Here is a 25,329-nt window from a genome sequence, read left to right as displayed (position 1 = left end):
CTATCAGTAAAGGTTAGATAAGCTTGAACATTTATCATATGTGTGTGTGTGTGTGTGTACCAAATCATCCTAGCAACCACCCACAACACCATAAATATCTAGTTTTACCTCGAATTGAAAGTCCCGTTTTGCTATCTTTTATGGGATCAGTCAAAAACTTATTTCTGGAAGCAGCTCATTAAAGGTGGTGCAAAGGAGCTCAAATTTTGAGCAGCTCTTAAATTCTGAGGCCAATGACATTGTATGCTCAATTAGGTTTAACCTTTCATTTTAATCCTAACACCTCCTCCTACTAAAGCACATTTTAAAGAAACACATCTACCAGGCAGTTTTCTCATTTGTGTTCTGAGAATAGTACATTTTTGCTTTATATTATTCATTTGCTCTGTAATGAAGTCAGCTCAGATTCTTTGCCCAGTTGACCACGCAAAATGATAGCAATTTACACCTCTTGTGAAAGTTTGCAGGGGTCACCTACATTGAGATGCTGAGTAGCCACATTTTTCAGATCATTAAATTTAAAAAAATGACTCTGTACTTGGTAAACATATCAATATCAACCTCTAAGTACATTTAATTTCAGTGTTGTTATTTAATATCCAAAAGTATAAGAGATCACAATTTCTTAACTATGTGAAAAAAAGTTGCATTTGTATGTATAAAAAAAAAACTCACCACATGCTGATGCCATGATCAATAACTAGTGTCCCAAACGAAATACTTTATGCTTGTTTTTTTCATTTATAAAAAGGTGCATCATCCAGATATTTGAAGTGTACTTCTTTTGGGATTTTTCATTGTAAACAGACTGCTCACACTGTTTACACTATAAAATGGCATGGAATAGTACGAAAATTGGAACGTACCTACTCAGACATCGGGATACAGACATACCTGCTTGAGCCAGACACCATTAGGTCAGAGAGTGCCCCATAATGCTGAGCATGCAACCATGTCTAATCCCCCTGACTCGCTGCACAAAAATATCTGTTTGTGCATGAAGCAGCATAGAAAGCCAGTGACTTTTTCCACTTGTTCCCCATGTGACTGATGATCAGAAAATGTTGCCTGACTTGTAATACAACAATACTTTTATAAGAAACAACATTTACAACTTCTAGTTAGACGTTTCAGAGATTGATTATTCAATAGGCAGAGCCAAAATCTTCAAACTCAGTCTCTAAATGCATTTTAATTTATGTTTCTGGTCTGTCGTTTTATTAACATAACTATTAACATCTTTCACTCTTTTAAGTCCATATGCTCTGGCAAGCGTTTTTTGAATTCTCTTTGAAGACTCACAACCCCGCTATCTTTTTAGTATGTTTCAAAATGCACTTTTGTAGTAGCCAGTACAGCATTTTTGAAAACTCAGTGCATTTGATACTTGCTAATGAAAATGAAGTACTCTGTTCATTAACTTTTCTTTTAGCACTTTTGGAGGAGAAATATTTGGAGAACGGAATTGCACTTCTAAGAACTGGCTCATAAGTGTCATTAGGTCGGGAATCAGACTGCAGTGGTTGGGCCGTATGTTTTTGATTTCCCTGAAAAGAACCTTTAAGATTCATTGATTTTAGAATCTGACTATACTGCTCTGCCTGTTTTTAATTTCCCTAAAAAGAACCGGATCATAATTCATTGCTTTATGATTTGAACCTTACTGGTCTTGCTGTATGTTTTGTAGATTCAGTAATGGTTTTGTGGCTTCAATGAATAGTAATATAGGGCCCTATGATTTCCACGTTGTGGAAAATGTGGACGGAATCATGGAATCCAGTCATAGAAACGGAATTTACCGTATAACACGGAATATCATGGAATTTGCCAAATTTTGGATGGATACATCAAAAGTAGGTCAGTACACTTAAATCAAAACACGATATGGACTAGTGTCTGTGAATATTAAGCCCCAAAAATAAATTTAAATATGAATCCTGCATGTTCTGCATGTCTCTGTGTGAATGAATGGCGCCGACGCACGTTTTCGTTTAACGCACACATACTGAAGTGTGCATGATACTCGTGGGAAATATATGAGTACACAAACACATGAACAAAATCTCTAGAACTATTCAGAGAGTCACTTCATTTTACCATTTCTATCATCATGTCATATTTACAAACAGAAACCTAAAAGTCTTTAAAGCAACTCGTCAAAATAAAAGTTTGGTGACAGAAATATTACTGAACGTAATGAAGGCACTACTACTAATAATACAATTTTTATTAAAACATTATTTTTAAAGGAATATTTAACAGACAAAATTATTTACCAGAATTTATTTAGCACAAAAATAAAACATATTTCACAAATGTATTTTTTGTTAAACTTTTAATGAATTGCTGTTTAATATTGTAAGTTTCACGATTTCAATTAATTAGATATGCTTTTTGATGAATAAAAGTTCATTTAACTATTAAAACAGAGTCTAGAAAAATTTAAAGTAAAACAAAACATTTTTTTAAGAATTGTAGAAAAAAAAATGTAATGATTTCATAGGGCCCATACATTACATAAGTAATATAGAAAACACTATCAGAGTAGTTTAGTTAGACAGTATTTTCAAAACTAGTCTCCAACCTATATTAAAAACGCTTTTCTTCTTGCTTAGAAGGTATTGGCTGTTGTTCCTTCAGCTAGTGGAACAGCACTTTTTGAAGAAATTAGTTTGATGTACAAAGTACTAGTATGAGAATGTACATGTGCTTCTCTTTGTGCCGTATCCCCCATATGTCCTTCCTGTGGGGAGAAAGGTTGGCTGATTCTTTCTGATGCCAGATAACAGAGGAATGTGCAGCCGGCTTTGTCTTCTCATGTTTGGCTACCTCTCGGTTGGCCCGGGCAGGGATAAGGGGAAGGGGGTCATCTGAATAAAAGGGGTCAGGAGTGAGTTTTTCTCTCCTATAATGACACTATTGCTATGTCTGGCTTATTTCGCTCTGGCTTTCTCTTTTGCTCTTATGTATTCCTTCCAAGTGTCAAAATATTGTGTGACTATTCTCTTCTGTTACCCATCTCGCCATCTCATCACCTTTTTCCATCTCTCAGGAGTGTGACTACTACTTTTCCACTTTTTTTGCAGAGGGTATATGACTGGCTGACTCCGTGTAGTCTCTGCTTGAGCTGTGTTGCTGGGGCAACCGGATTCTGGAATGCAGGATCAGGAGTTGATTGTAGGGTGCTAAATGAAAAGCACACTCTCCCTCGTTAAAGTCGACTGCCGTCTCCAACTATCAGGTCCCATTTTTGGGAACTCGTGCTGATGTTAACTCTTGTTATTTTAATGTTCCCTAAATAAAAGCCAGTTGAGCGAAAGAAGACCGGCCATGCCAAAAACAAACCAGAAGCGGAGTGTTTTTGGTCTTAGACGTGTGCGCTACAGGATTGATGGTTTGACGTTAAGCCCAGTATTTCATACTCAAATTCCATATGCCACGGTCCAGCTCTCAGCCATGCCAATTCCCATTATGGTGGGCGATGTTGCAACGTTCGCCGTTCCCCTGTGATGTCACAGATTTTTTAACAAGAATCGAAGGCGAGTGACAGCAGATGTAAACACAGCGCCAGTGGAAGCAGAGTGCGAAACCGGAGATGCTAACCACTGACGCGAGACAAACTGTATGATGCATCTGCTCCCAAACTGTATCTGACTATGCGTCAAAGTTAACTGACATTTTAGCATTGCGCATCCTGGGACTATGAATGTCACACCCACGGCTTTTCCACTCAGAGGTTAGAAATGAGAAATGAAGATGAATGCTTTTTATTTCACTGTTGGGCTTCTGAGCTTGACGGATAATCACAACAGCTTGCCACAAAGGCACAACAAATCATTGCATCATGGGGCGTTCAGCGAAACTGCAGTGTTTTTCGCTATAGACTTGCACCTGTTTTTGAAAACTGCTAACAGCGTATACCTCCATTTAGACAAATTGTGTACATTTTGGCAGCACAAACCAATATTCAAACAAAGGCGCGGCAAATCATTGCATTGTCTGATTAGACTAGACTCACTGCAGAATGTTAGCGGAGAATAGTTTCAAGAGGAATGAAACATCTCCTTCACTTGTTATGCCATGCTGCAAACACAAAAAAATATAACAGTGTATTTTAGAATTTTGTAGTTTTACTTCCTTTTTTTTCTTTTTTTATATTTTCACACTTCTTCGCGCAAGAATGACGTTGATCGCTACTTTCCGGCATAGACCAAATATTACATTTTTTCAATATTTTCAATATATTTTTTTGCAATATTTCAATAAATTAACATAACAAAAAAATAACATAACACAATTTTTTGCTTTTGTAAAGCTGTCTTGATTTTTTTCATTTTCAAATGTTAAACCGTCTAGCTTTTTGGTGGAAAACTACAGACATTAAACCTTTTAAGCTTCTATTTTGTTGACAACAGGCCATTTGTAAGAATTATTCATTAATGGTTAGTGAGTGCTGTGTTCCCAAATGCATGTTATAAACAACCCACACTCAGAGCACATGCATGAAGAGTTTGTTTGGAGCAGCATTTAATCCAAACCAAGTTGGTCTGAGACATTGAAAACACAGAATTATAAGCTATTAATATGTAAAAGAACAGTGCCACACTACGCTCTGAAATTGTTTATTTAATTAAACTGTAGTCTTTGCAGTTTGATAATTGGGCTATATTGTGATTTCGGCTTTAATCTCGATTTTTTTTCTTCATGCAGCCCCCATTGTGGTGGTGTTAAACTTTAAAAATAGCAGTTAATAACAGCAATAATGATAATGTATATTGGCATTTTTCATGTTTTCTTTGCTGCAATCTGGCTTGCCTAGCTTTAATGCTTTGCACATTTTCAGATTTGTAGTCATAAGACTGTTCATGTAAACTCCCTCAGAAACAACAAAGTAGGAACATACGCCTTCATTTAGACTGGTTCATTTGTTATGAACGGTCTAATGTAAACCGATATCACAGTGTCTGTGTTTGTTTTGGAATGTCGGTTGCACAGCTTTGCCCCTAGATAACAGTTAGGTATAAATTTGCGTTCGTAATGATATTTAAAGGTGTAATTAGGAGCCTAGTTAAGAGTCAAACATCTGGGGTTTGAACCAAATGACTTTTCTATTCCCTGTGTTTTACTGCCTCGCCAGACTCCTCCCTGCAATATTTTAAACGCCTTTGATCCTCGCCACACAGAAACACTCCAAGGAGCACACGTTTATAAATAGAAAAGTGAGAGGAAAAAAGAAGTGAGGCTTTCAAAATGTCAAGGCAGCACCCCGTATGAAACATACTCTCACTTCATAGTCTTATCAGCCTTCCCAAAAGAGGAGAGAAAAGCTCTCCGGCATGAACTGGGACGCTAATGCGGTAGCCTGGTGATAATGCCAGTGCCGACTATGTCACTGGGCAGCTATTTCATGCTTTGAAAAAATGTTGTTATAACGGAGGACAGACGCTCGTTATCAGGAAGGGCTCAGAGATTGGAGTCAATTCATGGGGGAAAGAGCATGCTTAAAGTACAAACATGATATTTAAACAAACAGGCTGCGCTCACTGCCAGGCCTCTGCAAAAACACAAGGTCTTCTGGACAATGGGATCTGTCTGGGCAAGTGTCAAAAGAAGCTCTCAGCTGGAATTAATGGGCTAAAGCAGGCAGGAAAAAACTCCCCTGGTTTCTTTGATGAATTTCCTCTTCTTTTTCTTGCTCCTTTTTTGTGAACCAGCTTAGCCATTTTTTTCTCAGGATTGCAGTATATAGGTTTATATCTTAACTGGTTTGTTTTGCAAATGCAGTGATTTCCGGCGATAAGATTAGTGTGATATGTGGAGCGAGACAGTGAGCTATATTAAGTCGGTCACATCATTGTGTTCTTCCTAAGTATGATTTTTCCCTCCAGCCAGATGTTACAGGCTGTTTTTTAGTGCTAGTCATGTTGGTAGTTGCTTTGTTAGCCTGGACGATATACAGAAGACGCAATGATGCGTAACACGGAAATAGAGGGTTGACTCAAGAGGCTCCTCAAGCCAGTAATCACTTGTCCAGGATGCCCTGCAGATAAGATGGCTTTTGTGTGCCACAGTGTTTGTTAAAGTCATCAAGCACTCGTTCTTTAATTGCTTCCTCAATCCGCTATTAGAGGCTGATAACCTTGGCAGTGGCGGTCCCTTTTTTTTCTATACTAGATTTGTGTTGGTTTCCAAGAGAATTTTAATCTAGAGTGAATCTTTTCCCACACATGCATTTATTTATTAAGTTCATACAGTACTCTGAATATTTAGGGCTCAACATTAAGGATGGCCTGCTGGACTACATGCGTTTTTATGCAGTGTAAACTTAAATATTTTGTTTTCTTTGTGGTTGCAAATTCTACTCATCCACTAAAGCCATTAATGTGAAAAAAGTGTATATATAAATCATATTCATAATAAAAAAAGGAGAGAAAATATCAGAAAAACTGAAATTCTATATAAAAATATACATTTTGATTATTTATAAATAATATTTATAATAGTTGTAAGTATAAATCTTGATTATTTATTTTTTGTGTGTTGGGGATAACCAATTAAAAAGTAACTAATTAACTAATTAAAAAGTATTATTTGCAGTACTGGCAGGAAAGTTAGAAATCTAAAATAGTGGCCCAAATCCTTCTATTGAGGCCAGATATTATTCATGGTTTTATGAAGTAATAATTGAGTTAATTTATAGTACAAGTATTCTTTAAGGCTTGTATACCATCTGCATACCTAAAGTAGAGTGGGGTAGAGCCCTATTAAAGCCCCTGAAAAAAGTCTGGGAACCGAGAGCATGATATGATTGAAGTTGGGAAAGGAGGGGTGAGGTGGGGTGATGGGAGCTTAGCCGAGGGTTCCCTCATAATACTCTTGGTTCTGACACTGGAATCTCAACTATTTCTCTGGAGTCTCGGGAAAGAAAAAGATTGAGAAAAGAGTGAAGCGGGAGGTGGAGAGAAAAATCGCTGAGAAAGTTTATATAAGCATGTGAGCAGGAGGCCTAAGAAGGCTGAGGAATGCAGGAGCCCAGCAAACAGAATTAACCAAGCCAGTTCAAAGAGAAATGGACCACTTTTTCAAGTGCAGACCAGAGGAATACACGTCCTCTGCTTCCACCACCTCCACTACATATGTGAAGCAGTGTAGAGTCACTCTCTGAAGGTCAGAGAATTGCTCAGAGTTAGTCAGGCTTCGCTTTGATGATATTCACAGCAGTTCTGCGAACGTCAACTGTGCTTACAGGCACTGCAGTCTTGTGGCTTATTACGCATCCTCATCCAAAAAAAAAACAAAACAAAAAAAAACAACATGATATTGACAGTTTTTTTGAAGGCAACTTGTCTCTTTCTAAAAAATGAGCACTAGGGATAAACAGGGTTTTACATATCATAATCCTCTATTTGACAACCCTGGTAATCTTTTTCTGGCTTCTAATTTGGTGCAATTGCCAGCTTTTCATTCACATACAATTTGTAATTTCTCAAACTGAAACTGTGCCATGTGTTTGTATGTGTGTATAAAGAAGAAGCAAGGGTTTCTTCAGCTATCATGGGCACTTTTAGCCCTGTGGACTATTAAAATATAAAATCTCTTGAAACACGCTTTTCACACTCTCTCTAGTTTAGTTTGTCCACCAAAAATATCCAACATTGGATTTAACGTACATTGCCAGAATAGTCTCCCCCAGTTTTTCTGAAAGCATCACACTAACGTTATATCACACCTCAAATTACACTACCATTCAAAAGTTTGCACTTTATTTTGACTTAAATTAATACTTTTATTTAGCAGGGATGCATGAAATTGCATGACATTTCTATTCCTCAAAAAATTTCATTTAAAAAACATAAATTTTTAATTGTAATTTTTCACAATATTTCTGTTTTACTATATTTTTAATCAAATAAATGCAGCTTTGGTGAGCATATAATCTTTCAAAAGCAACAAAAGATCCTACAGACCCCAAACTTTTGAACTGTATTGTTTTTAATTGCATTTAGTGGTAGGACAGGCATTATTTTTAGAAATAAAACAAACAAAAAAAAATTCATATAAGAAATATCTTGATTACTGTAGTGTAGCAGTTTACATGAGAATAATTTATAAGAATTTCTAATAGTTTATATAATTTTTTTATGACAGATGTTGATATTTTTGAGATTTCAAGTGACAGTGAACTGGAAATGACCCAAGCTGGATTGTGTTGTATGACCATCAGCTCACAGCATGTCGGAGAACTCATACTACCCAAAAAGACCCTTCTCTCTGACCCTCATTTTGGGAAAGTTGAGAAACATTAGAAGAGGGAAGGCTGCATGGAGGCTGTGCTATTCCCCAATCCACTTAACATTCCCATCATCATGGCCCTTGATACTCTCAACCAGGACCAAACTTTAACATGTCAAGTCAAGATCAGAAACCCTTCATGCTTGTTAACTCAGTGTGGAGATGGTGTAGTCATGGCCGTCTCATGATCTAATCAGTCACTGGGGATGTCGAACCAGTCTGAGAATGAAATTAGCTTCCTTTCTGTCTCTCTTTGCACACACAAATATGCACACACACCTATGTGCAAGGTCAGCCATGTCGAGTCAGTGCGAGCGGTTCTCATTGTTCATTGAGGCACTCAGGTTGCTGTGAAATGTCTCGCTTCAGGGTGAAGAAATGAACAGACAAAGCAGCCAGAAAGAAAGACCTGCTGTATTTCTGTCATCGTATTCTATAGCTTCAGGGCAGGTTTCACAACTTCCTCAACCACAGTCAATTAAAAGGTGTGGCAGAATACCTATGAAACAACCTTAATGCACCGAGTGAATCATCACAATTACAGATTGTACGGACTGTGTTTGAATACGCCAAGACGTTTGTGCGGAATTTCCAAATTCCAAGTCTTGTTTGAACCAAACCGGGCTACATCTATTGCTACTTTGTAGATAAAAGGGGAAATATTGGGGAAACATTTTGGTAGATACGAACTATAAACTATAAAACTGAAGATTGTACAAGCATTTAAGCTTGAGCTTTAATTCTGAAGAATGCCTGAAGCTTCTTTATAACAATAGCTTCATCTTAGTCAGGGTTGGTTAGTACTGCTAAAGACTCGTGTTTATGAAACGGAATCCTGTTGGGAATGTTTATTGTTAGGTAAATGTTCTTGCATGTCAATTCAGATGCAATTCACTCAACCAGGCTTCTAGAAGACAATTGATTATGGGCATTTCATCTGGTAAATCCATGCTATTGGTCTATTCAGACCAAGTCAGAGTTCCATTATTTTATTAATTTTACGATAATATTTAAAAATTTTCAAACTTAAATATGCAATGCTTTAGAGTCCAAACTCTTTTTTATGTTTTTAATTAGATGGTATTTGTAATATTTAATATTTAATTAGATTATAGTAGCGCTATTGCAAACAGGAACAAATATACCACATAGAAATTTCCTGTCGCCGCGTTATTTGAGCAGACATTGCTCTTTCAGCTAAATACCAAAAATGCCATTTTCGGCTAATGTTTTTCTGTGCATCCCTACAATAAATATGAAGTGAATTTTAGCTTAGTGTGGTCTTTCAGCATCATGCTTTAGTAGGAGTGTGCTTGTGCGTTGGTGAAGTCATCATCCTGTTGACTGCTTTTTCAGCAGCGGCCTTTTGAGCTTGAAGGAGTTGCTTTCTTTTGTGTGTATCCCCCGGTCATCCAAATGAGCACTCAAGCACGGACAGTCGTTTGGCAGAGACAAAGCTTATTTTCTGTCTCACACTTTCTCTCTTCTGCTACCACCTCTTTTTCGTCCACATCTATCGTTAAGCTCCTCTGACTCCATTTGACACATTCTCATACCCTGCTAGCTGTTCACAGACACACACACTCATTTGTCTTTGTTATCCGTCCTTCTCAGCCAAATATCTACAAATAAAAGATTTTTAGACATTTATTTTATATAAATGTCTTACATTCAAAGTCTTGCACAAACAAATTCTCAACACACCCTCAGTTCAGTACACTTGAACCTCTACACGTGCTAAACGAATCCTTTACAAAGTTCAGTTGAACAAACTTAAAGATGATTTATGACGTTGCCAAGGCAATAATTGCAATTACTATTGTTCGTACTTGTGGCTAGGGATTTGAACAAATCCTCGCCCTAAGCATTAAAATTATATATGTAACTAATCTCACGTTATTTGTGATACCTCAAATCAAGTGACTTTTGAGAACGCTATTATCTTTATAAGTGAAAACCTTTATGGCATGGTAAACATTAGAATCAGATTATTATCGCTTCTTATTATCGTCGTTTAAAAACAGTTGTGCCGCTAATTGTTGTGGAAAAACATTTTTCTTGATTCTGAATAGAAATTTCAAAAGAACAGCATTTATTTTAAATCTAAATCTTTTTTAACATTATACATGTTTTACTGTCACTTTTGAATATATTTAATGTGTCCTTGCTGAATAAAAGTATTAATTTCTTGAAAAAAAAAATCGCTCTGACTCCAAACTCTTTTGAAAATGTAAAAATCTAGTTTAAAAACCAATAAAGTCTTACTTTTCCATTTGCCTAATTTCTTATACATGTTCCTTCTTTAAGAATTAACTGTGCAGAGCTTTTACAACGTTGAGTATATAACAGTGCTGATCTATGGGCCACCCTACACCGACAGCCATGGGCAAGATGAAGTGAGCTATCCGTTTCCTTTCTCTCAGCTCCTATATTGGTGCCTTAAGCTATCCAGCTAAAGTCAGGTGTTACGGATCAATGATGAATGAAAAATAAGGCCAAGAAGGTCAAATAAAACAGCCCAAGCCTGTGAAAAGCAGTTTATTCATGTCTGTTTTAAAGGAGTAAGTCTCTTCTTTCTCACGTAACACCCTTGAGGCTCCATGTAGTCCTGTGAGTTTGCTAAAGCCCAGCAGAGCAAGTTAAGAAGACAAAGAACCAGAACTGGCACTATGCACTGTGCAAAAAGATTGTTCTGGAACAAATTGGATAACGTTGCCGCTTCCTTGTTTCTTATGTCCTTGTGCGACATACTTGTACTTTGCAACCAAACATGAATGCTGAGTCGGCTTAAAGTTGGAGTGAATGAGAATATTCTTGAATGTTTGCAACCTGAATAAACACCGGACCTTAAGATTTCTTAACCAGCTAGGTATAATCTCAAAGTTCAAGGGCTCAAGTTTAATCGGATCGAGTTTTCAACGACAGGAGCCTCCCTGTTCTGGCAGGAGTAAACTTTGGCCAGGGAGTGTCTATCTAGCTCTCTTTCTTCATTCACACACCCCACCTGCCTGCCCTCAGTAACGATGAGATCACTTGCCTACTGATAACATTACAGGTCTTTTCAGGCAAGCCAAATCTTTATTGCACTTAACCAAGCCTACGCTTTATTCAGTATGATACAATAAAATATAAGTAAGATACAATAAAATCTAATGAATCATTCTGCAGCATAAATTATGCCACACCTTTCTACCGTGCATGGCCTGGATAAACGTAGAGATCACAGTCCAAGTGCTTCTTTTGCTTTTTTACTTTCTCGCCATCATATGTGATGGATTCGAGTGCTCTTTGTATGCAGACCTGCTGTTTGCTGACTGACGGCCTCCACCTCTTCTTCCTCCTCCATCTCATTCCTTTATGGCAGTGAAACAGAGAGTTTTGCCCGACTGAATAGGCAGACTGTTGACACAGCTGACAGCAATGCAGCACACATGTGAAATGTCTCTAATGTTTTGTGATTGCTAGGTAGAGCACTGAACAGGTGACTGGCTCCAAGCAAGCAAGTTTAATAAAGGCATTCTACACTTAGAGGACCAATAAGACAATCTATAGGAGGTATTAGGTTCCCACTTAAATCTATCAAAGCCACTTATTTGTTTCTAAGTAGGGTTGGGTGATGTCTACAAAATTGGCATTGGACGATGTCTGCAGTGAAACATCGCGATGGACGATGACATCGGGGGGCGGGGGTGGAGTTAGGAGGTGTGCCCGAAGCATAAATCTGTATTCAGAATGGCAAGGAAAACAAATAATGATTGCCAACGGTTGCCTGTTACATTACAGTACATGACTGAAGCCGGTCGCACACTGGACGAGAAGAGCAGCGCCGCACCGTGCCACGTCTTTAAAATCCAAACACATTTTCTATGAGCATACTGGAATCACGATGCCTGCTCAACATCGTGATGTCTATCAGCCATCGGCATCATCTATCGGCCCAACCCTACTTCTAAGGCTGCCATTATCATAGGCAAAGCATGATGGGTATAGGATATTGCAGCTGTGAAATGTAGAAATGCTATTTAAAGGTCTACTTTAGGTTTTACACCTAGAGAAAGAAACATACAATATGTGTGAAGTGGTTTGCATTCATTTGTGATGAAGACTTGCCAAATGCCGATTTATTTTGTTGTGTGAAAATGTTTGTGTGATGTTGCAACCTGCGAATGACTAGGAGTGCCACTAAGTAAATACATTTAAAACTCTTTATTTGATGTTTAAAACATGTTTAAATGTAACAATCACTTATAATAGTTGACAAATAACCGTTTGAAAAGGTTTGTTTTTATTTTAAATCCATTTAAAGTAATTAAATGTAACAACAAAATACATGAATAATTACTACATTAATTACTACAATATTAGGCTGCTTTTAAATAAAAGGTAACACTTTATTTTAAGGTGTCATTGTTACAATTTAATTATACATTTATGTAATTATGCATATTTTATTGTTATTATAATAGTACATGTAATATGTAACAAGGACACCTTAAAATAAAGTGTTACCAAATAAAATAATAATTAAAAAAACATTGCTTTATTTTAGGTTACACTTTATTTTTGTTGTCCTTATTACAGTGTAATTATACATTTAATTATTGAGTAATATGAATGTGCTTGTGCACTATTTATTGCGATTACTATAGTAAGTGCATGTAACGTGTAACAAGGACACTGTAAAATAAAGTGTTACCTTATTTTATTTAAGTAAATACACAACAGATGATTTTCTTCATTTTACTTTTAAATGGCACTCCTAGACATACATAGCGTACATAGGTGTAACTTTAAAGAAAAATGCCAGTTGATGTGTCTTAGAGATGACCCTAAAATTTCTTCATGTTCTCCTCAGGTGTGATCAGGACACAGGAACTGCTGGACCATGAGACCGTACCTCACTACTGGCTGACGGTCTATGCTACTGATCGTGGCGTGGTCCCGCTGTCTTCCTTCGTCGAGGTCTTCATCGAAGTCCAGGATGTCAACGATAATGCCCCACAGACCTCCGAACCTGTCTATTATCCGTCCGTCATGGAGAACTCACCCAAAGATGTCTCCATCATCCAGATTGAGGCGTCTGACCCAGACACCAAGTCTAGTGAAAAGCTGTCCTATAAGATCACTAGCGGGAACCCCCAGGGTTTCTTCAGCATCAACCCTAAGACTGGTAAGTGTTTCTTTGTTTTCATCTTACAGTCCTTCTAGCAGTCGATTTGAAGATGCAGAGTTTGAAGCAACCAAATTTATCAAATGTGGGTTCAGCTGGACATAAGGAAGATTTATTAACATATAAATAATTGCTATTTTAAAAGATTTGGCAAATGTTGTAAATGTTGCACAGCACTGATAAATAAATTGTATACCAGAGTACATTTTGCATTAATTCTGGAAAAACCTGAAATTTCAGGTTCAAAAGTAACTTTTTTGAAAGAAATTAATACTTTTATTCAGCAAGGACACATTAAATTGATTAAAAGTGGCACTAAAGACATTTATTATAATGTTACAAAAAAAATTACATTTCAAATAAATGCTGTTTTTAACCTTGTATTTCTCAAAGAATCATAAAGAAATAAGTAAAAACAGTTTTCACAAAATATTAAATAGCTAAATTTATTCAGTCTAATATTAAGGCTGTTGAAAATTCAGTTTTGCCATCTCAGAAATAAATTACATTTTAAAAAATATTGAAATGGAAAACAGTTATTTTACATTGCAATAATATTTCACAGTATTACTGTTTTTACTGTATTTTTGATCAAATAAATGCGGCCTTAGTGAACATTTCAAAAACATCTTAAAATCTTACTGACCCCAGGATTGAACAGTAGTGCATATGGTAACTAACAGCAATTCTGTTAATTATTTGTTCAGCTGACACACAACTCAGTGATTCATTTCCTAGTCAGGCATTGTTTGCACAGCATATTCTGTTCGAAAGGGCCTTTTTCATGTCACATTGACCTGTATCAGTACAGTGAAAATGGTCCATCAGAGAAGACATCCATCTACAGGACGCATACAAACAGTTAGACATAGGTTAGCTATGTCCTAATGCCCTTCTGAGATTCTTTGAGTGCCATCAGTCCCAAACCTCAGTTTTTTTATGTAAATCTACTGAAGCATAAGGCTTAGTGAGTAAGTGAACGAAGGCACATTCAGCTGCTCTCAGATCTATTCCGTGTTCTTGTTTTCTCACCATGTCTCTCTCTCTGTCGCTTTCCACTCTTTCTCACTCTCTTCATGGATCACTGTGTACGCATATGGGGTTTGCTAAATGGACTCACACTGAATATTTTATACAGCTATGGTTCCCCCTCCTCATCCTCTTCTCCCCCATAGAGCAGAACATGATTTTGAAGGCATACCGAGGAGAATAGCCGTAAAAAGGTGCAAACAGCAGATCCAGAGGCCTGGCAGCTGTAGAAAACCTTGAAATGATTCACACTTCAAGTTCAGGACTTTTCAGAAACATGTTAGGTCAGATTACCTAGTGCCTGCAATATCTTCACCATTGTTGTCTGAACATGTTTTAGTGCTAAGAACAAATAACTTTTAAAGCTTAACTGAGGAAGACGGGGATAGCTAGCGGCTACAGTTCTATTGCTCCCACAATGTTTTAGATAAAAAGACATAAATGAGCCAATCATTAAGACACACTACCATTCAAAAACATTTGTGGTCAGTCAGATTTTTTTAAATGTTTTTTGTAAAATACCTCTTATGCTCACCAAAGCTGCATTTGACCAAAATAAAAACAGTAATATTGTAAAATTTCAATTTTTATTATTATTTTTCTATTATTACAATCAAATCAAACATTTTAAATGTCTTTACTGTCATTTTAATCAGTGTGATGAATCCTTACTGAATAAAAAAAAAAAAGTGAATTGTGTACAGTAAGAGTATTGAGCTACATATTTCATGAGAATTATAAAGATTTTTTAGAATTTTGGCAAATCTGAGCAAAATTTGAGACATTTTGGGATCACTCCTGTGTGTGATATTTTTAGATATTTTTCTTAGGAAAAACATTTGTTCTACATTCAGTCTCATTACTGCCTAGGAGGAACATTTAAGATTATAAAGAGATTTAATAAGTAATTTTTCTTTCCTATGGGTATACTTCTCTGAAATCCACAAGCTTTATGTGGATGAAGTGAGTATGTGCGACAAAAAAAGCACACTGAAGCATTGTTCAAATTTGTGAACCTGAAAGCAATCAGTCTGAGAAACTGGCCCTGAAGTTTTATTTGAATTGAAGGTTTTGGCCAGTCTGTGAAAGTTGGTGGCCAGCCTCTCTCACAGTGTTTTACTGACTTGTGTGGTCTTTTTTCCCCATGCAGTTACATATACAAATGTGACGGTTATTTTTGCTAGCAGTGGCCATTGAGAGTTTTCAGACCAAATAAGGGTTTGTCCTCCAGCAGACTGTGTTCTCTCAGTAACGGTTCCACACTTGGATTCGCTCCAGGGAAAGAAAGAAAGGAAAGGGAGGCAGTCTGACTTTTTAGTAGAATATTAACCATTCCAGGAGTGACAGATATCTGTGGGTTATTAAAGTGCCTGTTTGTGTGTGTTACCAAGAGTAAGAGATAAGACTCTGTTTAAGAAAAAAGTGCTTTTGCAACACTTTTAGTTTTAAGTCCGGAAGTTCTTCGTTTGTAGTGATTATCAGAGATGGTTCAGAGAAGTTCCTGAAATATTTTGTCATCTTACAAGTGCATATCAGATCTCCAGAGGAACAGCTCTGCAAAGCACAACTGATCTTGTACAACCATATCGGTATGTAATGTAGACGGTACATCTTTTGTCAAAAGCACAGGGTGCTCACCCACCCAAACACTTACAGACTCAGACATAATATAATATAACTGGGAGTAATTAAGGATGGGTCCGTCTCTTCCTAGATAACATACAGCTGCACAGCGTGTACATGTCTGGAAATGAGTACAGTTCATTGGAGGTGGTCTTTTCTGTACAGATGTTCCATTTGTTTAAGCAGTTTCTAAAAATAAATAAAAAAAGGACGGTGGTTTTCAGTCAGTGAAAAGATTAGAATTCAGCCTCAAGGCATTGTTGCTATTGTTAACTACAACCAAAACTTAACCACAACTGTCTTTTTTGTTACTTGTAATAAATCCGAAATAAAATAAGATGTCTAAGAATTACACAACATGCGATAAAAGGTATCTTTTCCATGTAAATCTGAGTTTTTGTCCTAACTAGCCGCGACACTCGAAATTTCTAATTTAGAAACGGTTTCTATTTCCGCGACATCGTGGCTGGAACAACAACATACAAGGCTGCTTGACTTTCCTTTAGCGCAGATTTGCACAGGCTTATCGTGGGTGATGAATGAACAAGATGATGCTCTCCCTGCTTTACTAAGCATTTCACAATAACCAGGAGTATAAGCCATTTAATCATGATGACTTGCAATTTTGAGCCCGTGGGGAAAATGAAAGATTTCACTTATTAACTCAGAATGAAAATGAGGGAAAAAAACACTAAACAGCCTCAGATTGAAAATGAAATGTTTCAGTCACTATCTGTTTAAATTAAACATTTAAGTGACTGCCTCTAGTGAAAGTTTGGGTTAGGTTAAAAAAGATGGGAGATAAACCTACACTAGACTTTGAGATGTGTCACTGAGAATTCTCTAAAGCAGGGCTCCAGTAAGAGATCCGTACTAAATCTCTATACACAAGTACCGACAGCCATTTTGTGTGTACTTGTGTGAAAGAGAAAGAGTGTGCAGACAGTGCAATATTGCAGGCAGTCTTACTACAATAGTCTTTTCAACAATTCATAACTTCTTTGCAACACTTAAAAGCGCTTACTTCTAAGCAATCAAGCAATTAACTCATAACCTTTATCACAGGTTGCAATAACACCACCTGCGTTGTTTATATTTGAACAAGGTTTCCATGAACACTTTGTTGAATCTGGAGTTTAATTGTTATCACCACTGACCTCTATTATTAGTTTTTCATTTTTTTGCCCAAACCGTCACGCCTGACGATAAAGCAGTTAAATATACAGCAGGCCAAACCTCAGTAATTACATGCTCAGAAACAGCGGAGCCCTGTGCTGGCGCGTCTACAAAGCTGCCCTGCAAAAAATAGGACCTGTGGGAAGAAGCAGAATAAACTTGTTTGCTGGTTTGCTGGTAGATCGGTGAAGAGCACATCTGCAGCCTTGGAGTTTGATTGTTTATTTCTCAGCTGACATTTTTGTCTGCTTGGTCACAAAAGCACCTTGGATGATATCGATTGGTTGGTTTAGTTGTTTGTGCGTGTGTGAGGTTTTTTTTTTTTTTTGGCAACAGTAAACAGGTCTTAGTGCTGATTTTGTGTTTCATTGAAGGGAACATGTCATGGAAAACAGGATTTTCCTTGATCTTTTGAAAAGAGTTTATTGTACTATATAGACATACTCGAATGTGCACAACACAAAGCCTCCACACCAGTACAATAAGACCATTTCTAGAAAATAAGCTGCAAGACAACACATTCAAAAAACAGACATAACTGTAACCTCTGTATCTGATATATGAGCACATCTGCATAATGTGCACAATGCTATTTATTTAAAATTAATTAATTTATCCATCCATCCATCGGTTATCTCTTATTTATTTATTTATGCATGCATGTATGTATGTGTTATATGTGGATGGACGGATGCATGGATGGATAGATAGGTGAATAAATAAATATCTGTGTTAGGTAATTTATTGAAATGTCTATGTATTTACCTCTCTGTCTATCTATCTATCTATCTATCTATCTATCTATCTATCTACACACACACACACGTTTGTTTTTGTGAATTGTTGGGACATTCCATAGGCATAATGGTTTTTATACTGTACAAACCGTATTTTCTATCGCCCTACACCAACCCTACACCTAAACCTACCCCTTACAGGAAACTTTTTGCATTTTTACTTTCTCAAAGAAACTAATTCTGTATGATTTATAAGCCTTTTGAAATATGGGGACATGGGGAAATGTCCTCATAAGTCACCTTCTCCTTACAATACCTCTGTCATACCCATGTCATTATACAAATATGTATCCATGTCACAAAAACACGCACATGCACACACACACACACACACACACACACACACACACACACACACAAACAAAGGACTTCAGGTAAAAGACAGTCAGGCAACAAAGAATATGCAGAATACAGCTGCCTTAAAACTCTAGCTCATAATATCTGAAGACTGTAATTTTCTCTGACACCTGTGCGCCACAGCCACCCTCAACAAAACGCAGTAGAATTTTCCAGGGAAGATACCTGGCAGAGAAACAAGGATCCCTATTGAATTAGTGTTTTGTCCTAGAGCTGCATTCAGAGGCGTTGTGAGTGCAGATTTGTTCAGTGTAGCTGAGGATAATGACAGGCACTGCAGGTGAACGGATTGTTCCTGTCTTTGAGTCAGGTCATGCGAAAGAGTCTGAGTCTGGTTAACCTGCTCAAACTGACCTCAATCCCTTCTGCACAGGTCAGTTAAAGTGATAAAGTGAGTGTGTGGGTGTGAACTTGCATAAATGTGGTGTGTATGTACATACACGTGTGTGTTCCTGCATAAGCATTCATGCATTAACTTACATGGTCCCTTTGCCCCACAATTCTTTCACACCATCATTTTGTCACTTTCTCTGTATCTTTAAGGTCTTTCCCAGAGGCCTTTGTTTCGTGTGAGGTCTGTGGGTGGTTTGCTAGTCTCTCTGTCTTTTCCTTTGCCCTCGTGAAATGCTTTCTCTCAATGACTGCACTACGCTTTTTTGCTCAAGCGTATGTGTAAGAGAGATCCTTTTCATGCTCTACCTGTCGGTGAAGAGAAATTAACCTATCTGCCTGAAAGCTGCTTTCAGCCTGGTTTTCGAAAGCACCCCGCTGAGTTGGACTTCGAATGATGTGATAAAGGAAAAGGTTTTATGTGAGCCGGTGTATTTGCACAAGTGAACGTGACTACTCATTTCTCAGAGTGGAAGCGCATGTGTGGAGAGACAGGGATCAAATATCAGTGTATGCTTCATGACAAGAGCATTTTCAGCTTAAAGGCATAGTTCACCCAAAAATAAAAAGAAAAAATGTCATCAATGTCATGCCATCATAACCTCATGCTATTTCAAACCAGTGTGACTTTTTCTTTTCTGAAACATAAATTGTATTTTGAGAAATATCTCCATGTTTTTATCCCTACAATGGAAGTCAGTGGGCTCCAGTGTTGTTTGGTTTCTAACATTTTGTGTTCTGCATAAGACATTTAGTCAGTCGTAGAGGTTTGGAATGACACTAGGGTGAGTGAATGATGAAAGAATTTCTTGAAGTCTCTCATACATGAAAAAGTCAAAAGAACCCAAATATGACAGGGAAAAATTTGCCACTTGGCATATCATCTGCTGCTCTTCTGTAGAAATGTGTTTATTATATAAAAATGTCTTGCATTTTACCAAGCATGTGTTTCAATTACTAAAGTAACCAACCAAGTTTAGTCAGGTAGTCAGGCTTTTTCTTATGAAATTTTGTCTTTTATTTTTTGCAATTCAGAAATTGAGAAGGTCAATGTTAAATTTAGATTTTTTTTTGGGGGGGGTGGGGGTAATTTTAGTCTTTAAATTTAATTTTAATATTTAAAATTAAATTTTAGTCAGTGAAACATTTTAGTGATATGTAATATGTAACAAAAAATTTTCTCAGTATGTTAAAATTGTTTTTTTTTTTTTTTGTCTGTCTCACATTCACTATCGTGGACAAACCTTTTTTGACAAACATTTTTGTCAGTAATTTTGTTGACTATATTAAAAACGAGATTCAGTAACTCCATTTAACTTTACGAAAACCAGTTTTTATTATATATTTATTATATTATATATTTATATATATATATGAGTTTTTACTTATATTCATCATATGGTCAGTGTTTTTATTGTTAACTAAATCTATTAACATCATTTTTAGTAATGTGAAATGAACCTGAAATAAAATATAAATAATAAATGGAAAAACTTTAAAAACCTAAATGAAATTACTAAAAGTAAAATGAAAATGAATTAAAGCTGTATAGAAATATTTAAATACACATAAAAATTAAAAATACACATTAAAAATAAAAAAAATGAATTTTAATTTAATTTAACTGAAAAAAATATGAAAATAAAAGCAAATGTAAAATATACCACATGCACTATAATAGTACAATAATACTAAAATAACACTGCACATGTGGAGTGTTAATTTTGGAACATGGGTATGCTGGTTTTGTGAGTATGGGAATAATTTCTTTAGCTGGAAGGCACAAGCAGAAAGAATTGTGCTCAGTACAATGCAGACAGCTCTTGTTCTGGTGTACAAACCACACACACACACACACATTTCTGGAAATCTCAGATCTCTGGTGTAATACCTGATATCTGCATTAGCTCTCTCTTTGTCCTCTTACCAGAGTAGTTTTAGCTCGCTGTACTGACAATATCAAGAGCACTGGCTGCTGGGATAGAAATCAGCTCAGGTAATTAGAAGTCTACGAGCCACCTCTGTGCCTTTGAGCTCTGCTCTGCTTGTTTAATTGGAGTGAAAGGAGGATATAGCTGCAATGATTCACAAGGCCTGCTTTCCTCTCCTTTCCACCTTCCTATCAACTTTCAGCAAGGCCCTGTTTTTTTAAGAGGAGAAAAAAGAGGGGAAAAATGTGGGTTGTTATACAACAATGCCATGCGCTCTTTTCAAAGGGTTCAACCCAAAGTAGGGAAAGCTTGAAAAGAAATGGATACTATGTCCAACGACTTCCTGTCGTTTCCTGTCTTTTAGGCTCCCACAGTTGGCACAAGGTACAAAAGGTTATTAAGGATGGAAAACTAAAGCGAAGTGCAGGGAAAAAAACACATACACACACAAATCACTCCCCCTCCCTCTCACTCATTCCTGTGGATAAAGTTGCAGGGTTTTAGAGGCTTGTGAAGCATATCCACCGACACACCTGTCCTGCTTGTTTACTGCTAACCTACGGATTTCACACACCAATGTCCCTGATATTCAACCCAGCCAAGCAAGCACGAGTCCATGAAAGCATTTGACCTCTGACAGAATCTTTGCATTTGTTAGATAGACAAATAATAAACAATGTGATTTACCATTGTAAGAGAAGCTTGTGAATATTAGTATACATTTTCCCCCTCAATGCTAGGGTAATCTCTTCTATTCCAGTTTAATATGCAATTATAAGTAAGCCATTTAAAGGCTGACTTCCACTATGGCTGTTTGATTGAATGACTCGACATGTCAACTTCTGATTGGACCAATGGCATGTTTGAGGTTGAACTAACCGTCAGAACAGGGACATATAAGCCAACCCTGAAGTTAGCATCACCCTGGTTCCCTTGACCAAAAGGCTGTAAGATTTTTCCATTGACTTTTGGATTATTGAAGAAAAAAAGCTTTGTAAGTTTATGATTCTTAAACATTTTGTTAATCAAGATCATCTACATAAATGAACACATATTTTATGACTTTTGAAACCCATATATAATCAGAAGTAGTGAAAAGCTGATGCTAGGCTATAAACAAACTCCAAAATGGTCACATGACTTCCAACAACTCTTTCAGTTTTTAAAATCTACAGATTCTGTAGGTGAAGTTTAAATAGCTAGCAAGTGTGTGAGTATACATGTTATGACACTGAAAAAACAGGCAAATACTAGTGAGTAGATCAGTTTTCCTGTTTGGCGTGATAACATTTAATGTTCCTTATAACCTCTTTAGTCCCATTTAGCCACTTGTTAGTCAGCCTTTTTCAAGACACGTTAAAGATAAAAAAAAAAAAAACACGAGTGGGATATGGTTGATGTTTTTTATGTCATAGAAGAAAGTGAGAAAATATCTTGAGCTTGTGTTAACCATAGACCTTATTACTGACATTTAACCAAAAAAAACAAAACATTAAACAAAAAAACTCATTTCTGTTTTATGACTCATTCATAGTTTTTGCAATCGCTTTTGGAAAAACACTTCATCCTTAAAGGACAGGACAGATTCATTTTGTGGCGGTGTGCCATACCTTGTAATATAGAAAAAAAAAAATCAATGCTGCGGTCTTAATGCCAACATGACCTTGTGCGCATATGTTCACACGGAGGTGGGAATGCAGTGATTTAGTGTCGTAAATCCAGGTCGTCCCCATGCATGAGTGAGCCTTGAGCTCTGGAATACTCAAATCAAAAAGAATGTTTTGAAAGAGACATTATCTGCCAGGGATTTGTCTCTTTATTCTTGTTCATTCTCTCTCTCTCTCTCTCTCTCTCTTCGTGACCAACACTCTAAATGGAGTTAGTACACCGAATAGAGCGGAGGTCTGAAAGCACAGTATTAGTAATCTCAGTCACTCTCAGATAGGAATTTCCTACCATCAGTTGCCCCATTTCCAGGGGCCTTTGGTTGCTAAATGTGGAGATTGAGCTGAAGCCACTCGACAAGACTGATGGGATTTATTCAGATGATGTCTGCTTTATCCGCCAATGAGTTTGAGAGGTCCTAGTTTGGGAAATGCCTGGAGACGTCATCATTTAATTGACTCTACATTTACAGAACACATACTGTACACTCAAAGACACTTTGACTATTTTGTGTTTTATTTAAATGTTTAATTTCTATTTATTTTATTTAGTTTTACTTAGCATGGCATGAGAATAATAATCTTCATACTGGCCAGAATTTTAAAACCGGTGCATTCCTAATTACCACTGTTGCTTGTGCCATCTCCATTTGTGAACTCTGATTAAAAATGAATTACTTTAGGTCAGTTTTTAGCTACAAAACACTATCAGTGTAAAGGCCTTTTACAGGTCATTTATACACTATTTAATGTGAATTTACTCATTAGTATAGTTGTGGAAAACACATTAATAATAGAATGATCTGAAATCTTTCAGCATTTGCATGTTTTTGACTTATCTGAGCACATATTTGTGTGTGCGAGTGTGGCAGAGTGTCTCTTTGATAGGCTCTACTGGGTGTTCTGCAGGAGGTTAATGGTGTAAGGCTAATGTGAGGCTCTTTCTGAGAGACACAAACCCAGCAAAGACTTCTTTCTCAACCTCAAGTGTTGCCCTTCTCTCTCTGTCTCTCCGCTCTGAAATGGCTGCCATTCACACACACAGTATGTGTTAGAATGGGGAGGAGGGTTAGGGTGCATTTGGGAACGCTGCCCAGGTCTGCCCACTGTAGTGCATGTCTTTGTGTGTGCGCTCATTTATCTATGTAGCTGTGGCGTAGACTGTTTTGTGCTTGTTAGTGGGCCTTGAGAGTGTTTTGTATGTACATTCATCTGTGCCTAAGAGAGGTGCATATGCGTTTCTGTAAGTATGTGCGCTTTAACATGTGTGCGAGACCCTTAATGAGGAATGTGGGGTCTCGCTCTCAGATACGAGGTGTTGCATTCCTGTCTGCTAAACGATACCTCTTCTAAAGTCCATCAATGGCCTTCCGTCTAAGCGAGGGAGAGTTCAAGAGAGCCAGAAAGAGAAAATAGCGCTTCTTTTTTCTCCCAAGCAAAAGTGTACTAGAGGAAAGGGCAGAGTGTCATTTACCCAGACACTTGGATGCTCTTTTTTTTTGCTGGTTTCTTTCTGATTTTATCCTTTTCTTTTCTCCAGAGGCAGTGTGGCGGCGCTATCATTATATGCAAGATTTCACTATGTGTTTACTGTAGGAGTTCAGTGGTTAGCAGAGGCGATTTTAGCCGAGGGTCACGCGCTTGTGCTCAGCGAGACAAGCTCGAGCTGTAAGTACCTCAGACTACACAGACAGATCAAATAATGAAATCTTTGGGCAAAATTCATTTGCTTTCTCAGAAACAATGAGGGTAAACATCATCTGACGGCTAATGAAATGAGATTCCTGCAAACAGGACACGATTCATCCCAGTCCCCACTAGGCTTCTTAACTAGCGTTCCTGGGTCGACCAAACTATAACATACGCTCTTAAAAATAAAGGTGTTCACAGCGATGCCATAGAAGAACCATTTTTGGTTCCACAAAGAATCATTCAGTCAAAGGTTCTTTAAAGAACCATCTCTTTCTTACCTTTTTATAATCTAAAGAACCTTCTTTCGCCACAAAAAACCTTTTGTGAAACAGAAAGGTTGTTCAGATGTTAAGGGGTCTTTATGGAACCATTTAGACAAAAAAAGGTTCTTCTATGGCATCATGTAGCACCTTTATTTTTAAGAGTTTACACTATTAAAAATAAAGGTTCTTTATTGGCATAGATGGTTCCATGAAGAACCTTCAACATCCATGGGACCTTTCTATTGCACTCTATAATGGAAAAATGTTCTTAGATTATAAAAATGTTCTCGACACTAAGAAAAAATGGTTCTTTTAAGATATGTTCACAGAAAGGTTCCAAAATGGTTCTTCTGTGATATGGCATCACTATGCAACTCCCTTTTTGGAACCTTTTTTTAAGAGGTCTAAACCAGTATGAAAAAAAAACATAGTTTTGGTTATTCTTTCTTTCTTTTTTAGTTTGTTCATTCTTTTCCTCTTTCTTTCTTTCTTTCTTTCTTTCTTTCTTCACATTTGCTCTTGCATCTCCCAGCTTCAACGTTCTTGTTTTTCTTTTTCCAAAAATGGCTGAACTATAATTTTCTTTGGCCACGCTTAGCCCGCAATGCAGTAGACCACTGTTTTTTTGGCTGGGGAAGAAATGGATTGTGGGTACGAACACGGGCGTCTTTTTAGCAGCATGTTCTTAAGGTCCGTCCAGCAGCCATACACCTCAGTATTACACACATATGCTCGCGTGTAATGATATCTAGGGGAAGGAGGTTCATTTTAGCTGAGAGATATGTTTTAGCTCAGTATACATCCAGTGTATGCAATATATATTCATGAAATTGCATTCAGTTGAGGAAAAAGTAAGAGTCATATCTGTGTATTCTGAACACCAAAACTTCTGGGAGACACTTAAAAGCTGCCTAACTTTGATTAATTCAGAATGTCAGCTAAATA

General features: G+C 37.1%; 1 protein-coding gene across 9 annotated transcripts in view; it reads left to right on the top strand.

Annotated features, from left to right (window-relative positions):
* Positions 1–25,329, top strand: part of fat1a (FAT atypical cadherin 1a) — an 86,373-nt gene that overhangs the window by 9,487 nt on the left and 51,557 nt on the right. For all 9 annotated transcript variants that reach the window (XR_009269409.1, XM_058767222.1, XM_058767533.1 and 6 more), the window contains exon 3: positions 13,148–13,462. Coding sequence is in view for 8 of the 9 variants with exons in the window: in XM_058767222.1 (XP_058623205.1) it covers positions 13,148–13,462 (315 nt within the window). In the remaining variant the exon portion in view is untranslated. The remainder of the gene's footprint in view (positions 1–13,147; positions 13,463–25,329) is intronic.

Source organism: Onychostoma macrolepis, chromosome 01, assembly GCF_012432095.1.
Source record: "Onychostoma macrolepis isolate SWU-2019 chromosome 01, ASM1243209v1, whole genome shotgun sequence".
NCBI classification, from domain to species: Eukaryota; Metazoa; Chordata; class Actinopteri; order Cypriniformes; family Cyprinidae; genus Onychostoma; species Onychostoma macrolepis.
Note: the sequence above shows the minus strand (reverse complement) of the source record. Positions and strands in the feature narration are given on the sequence as shown.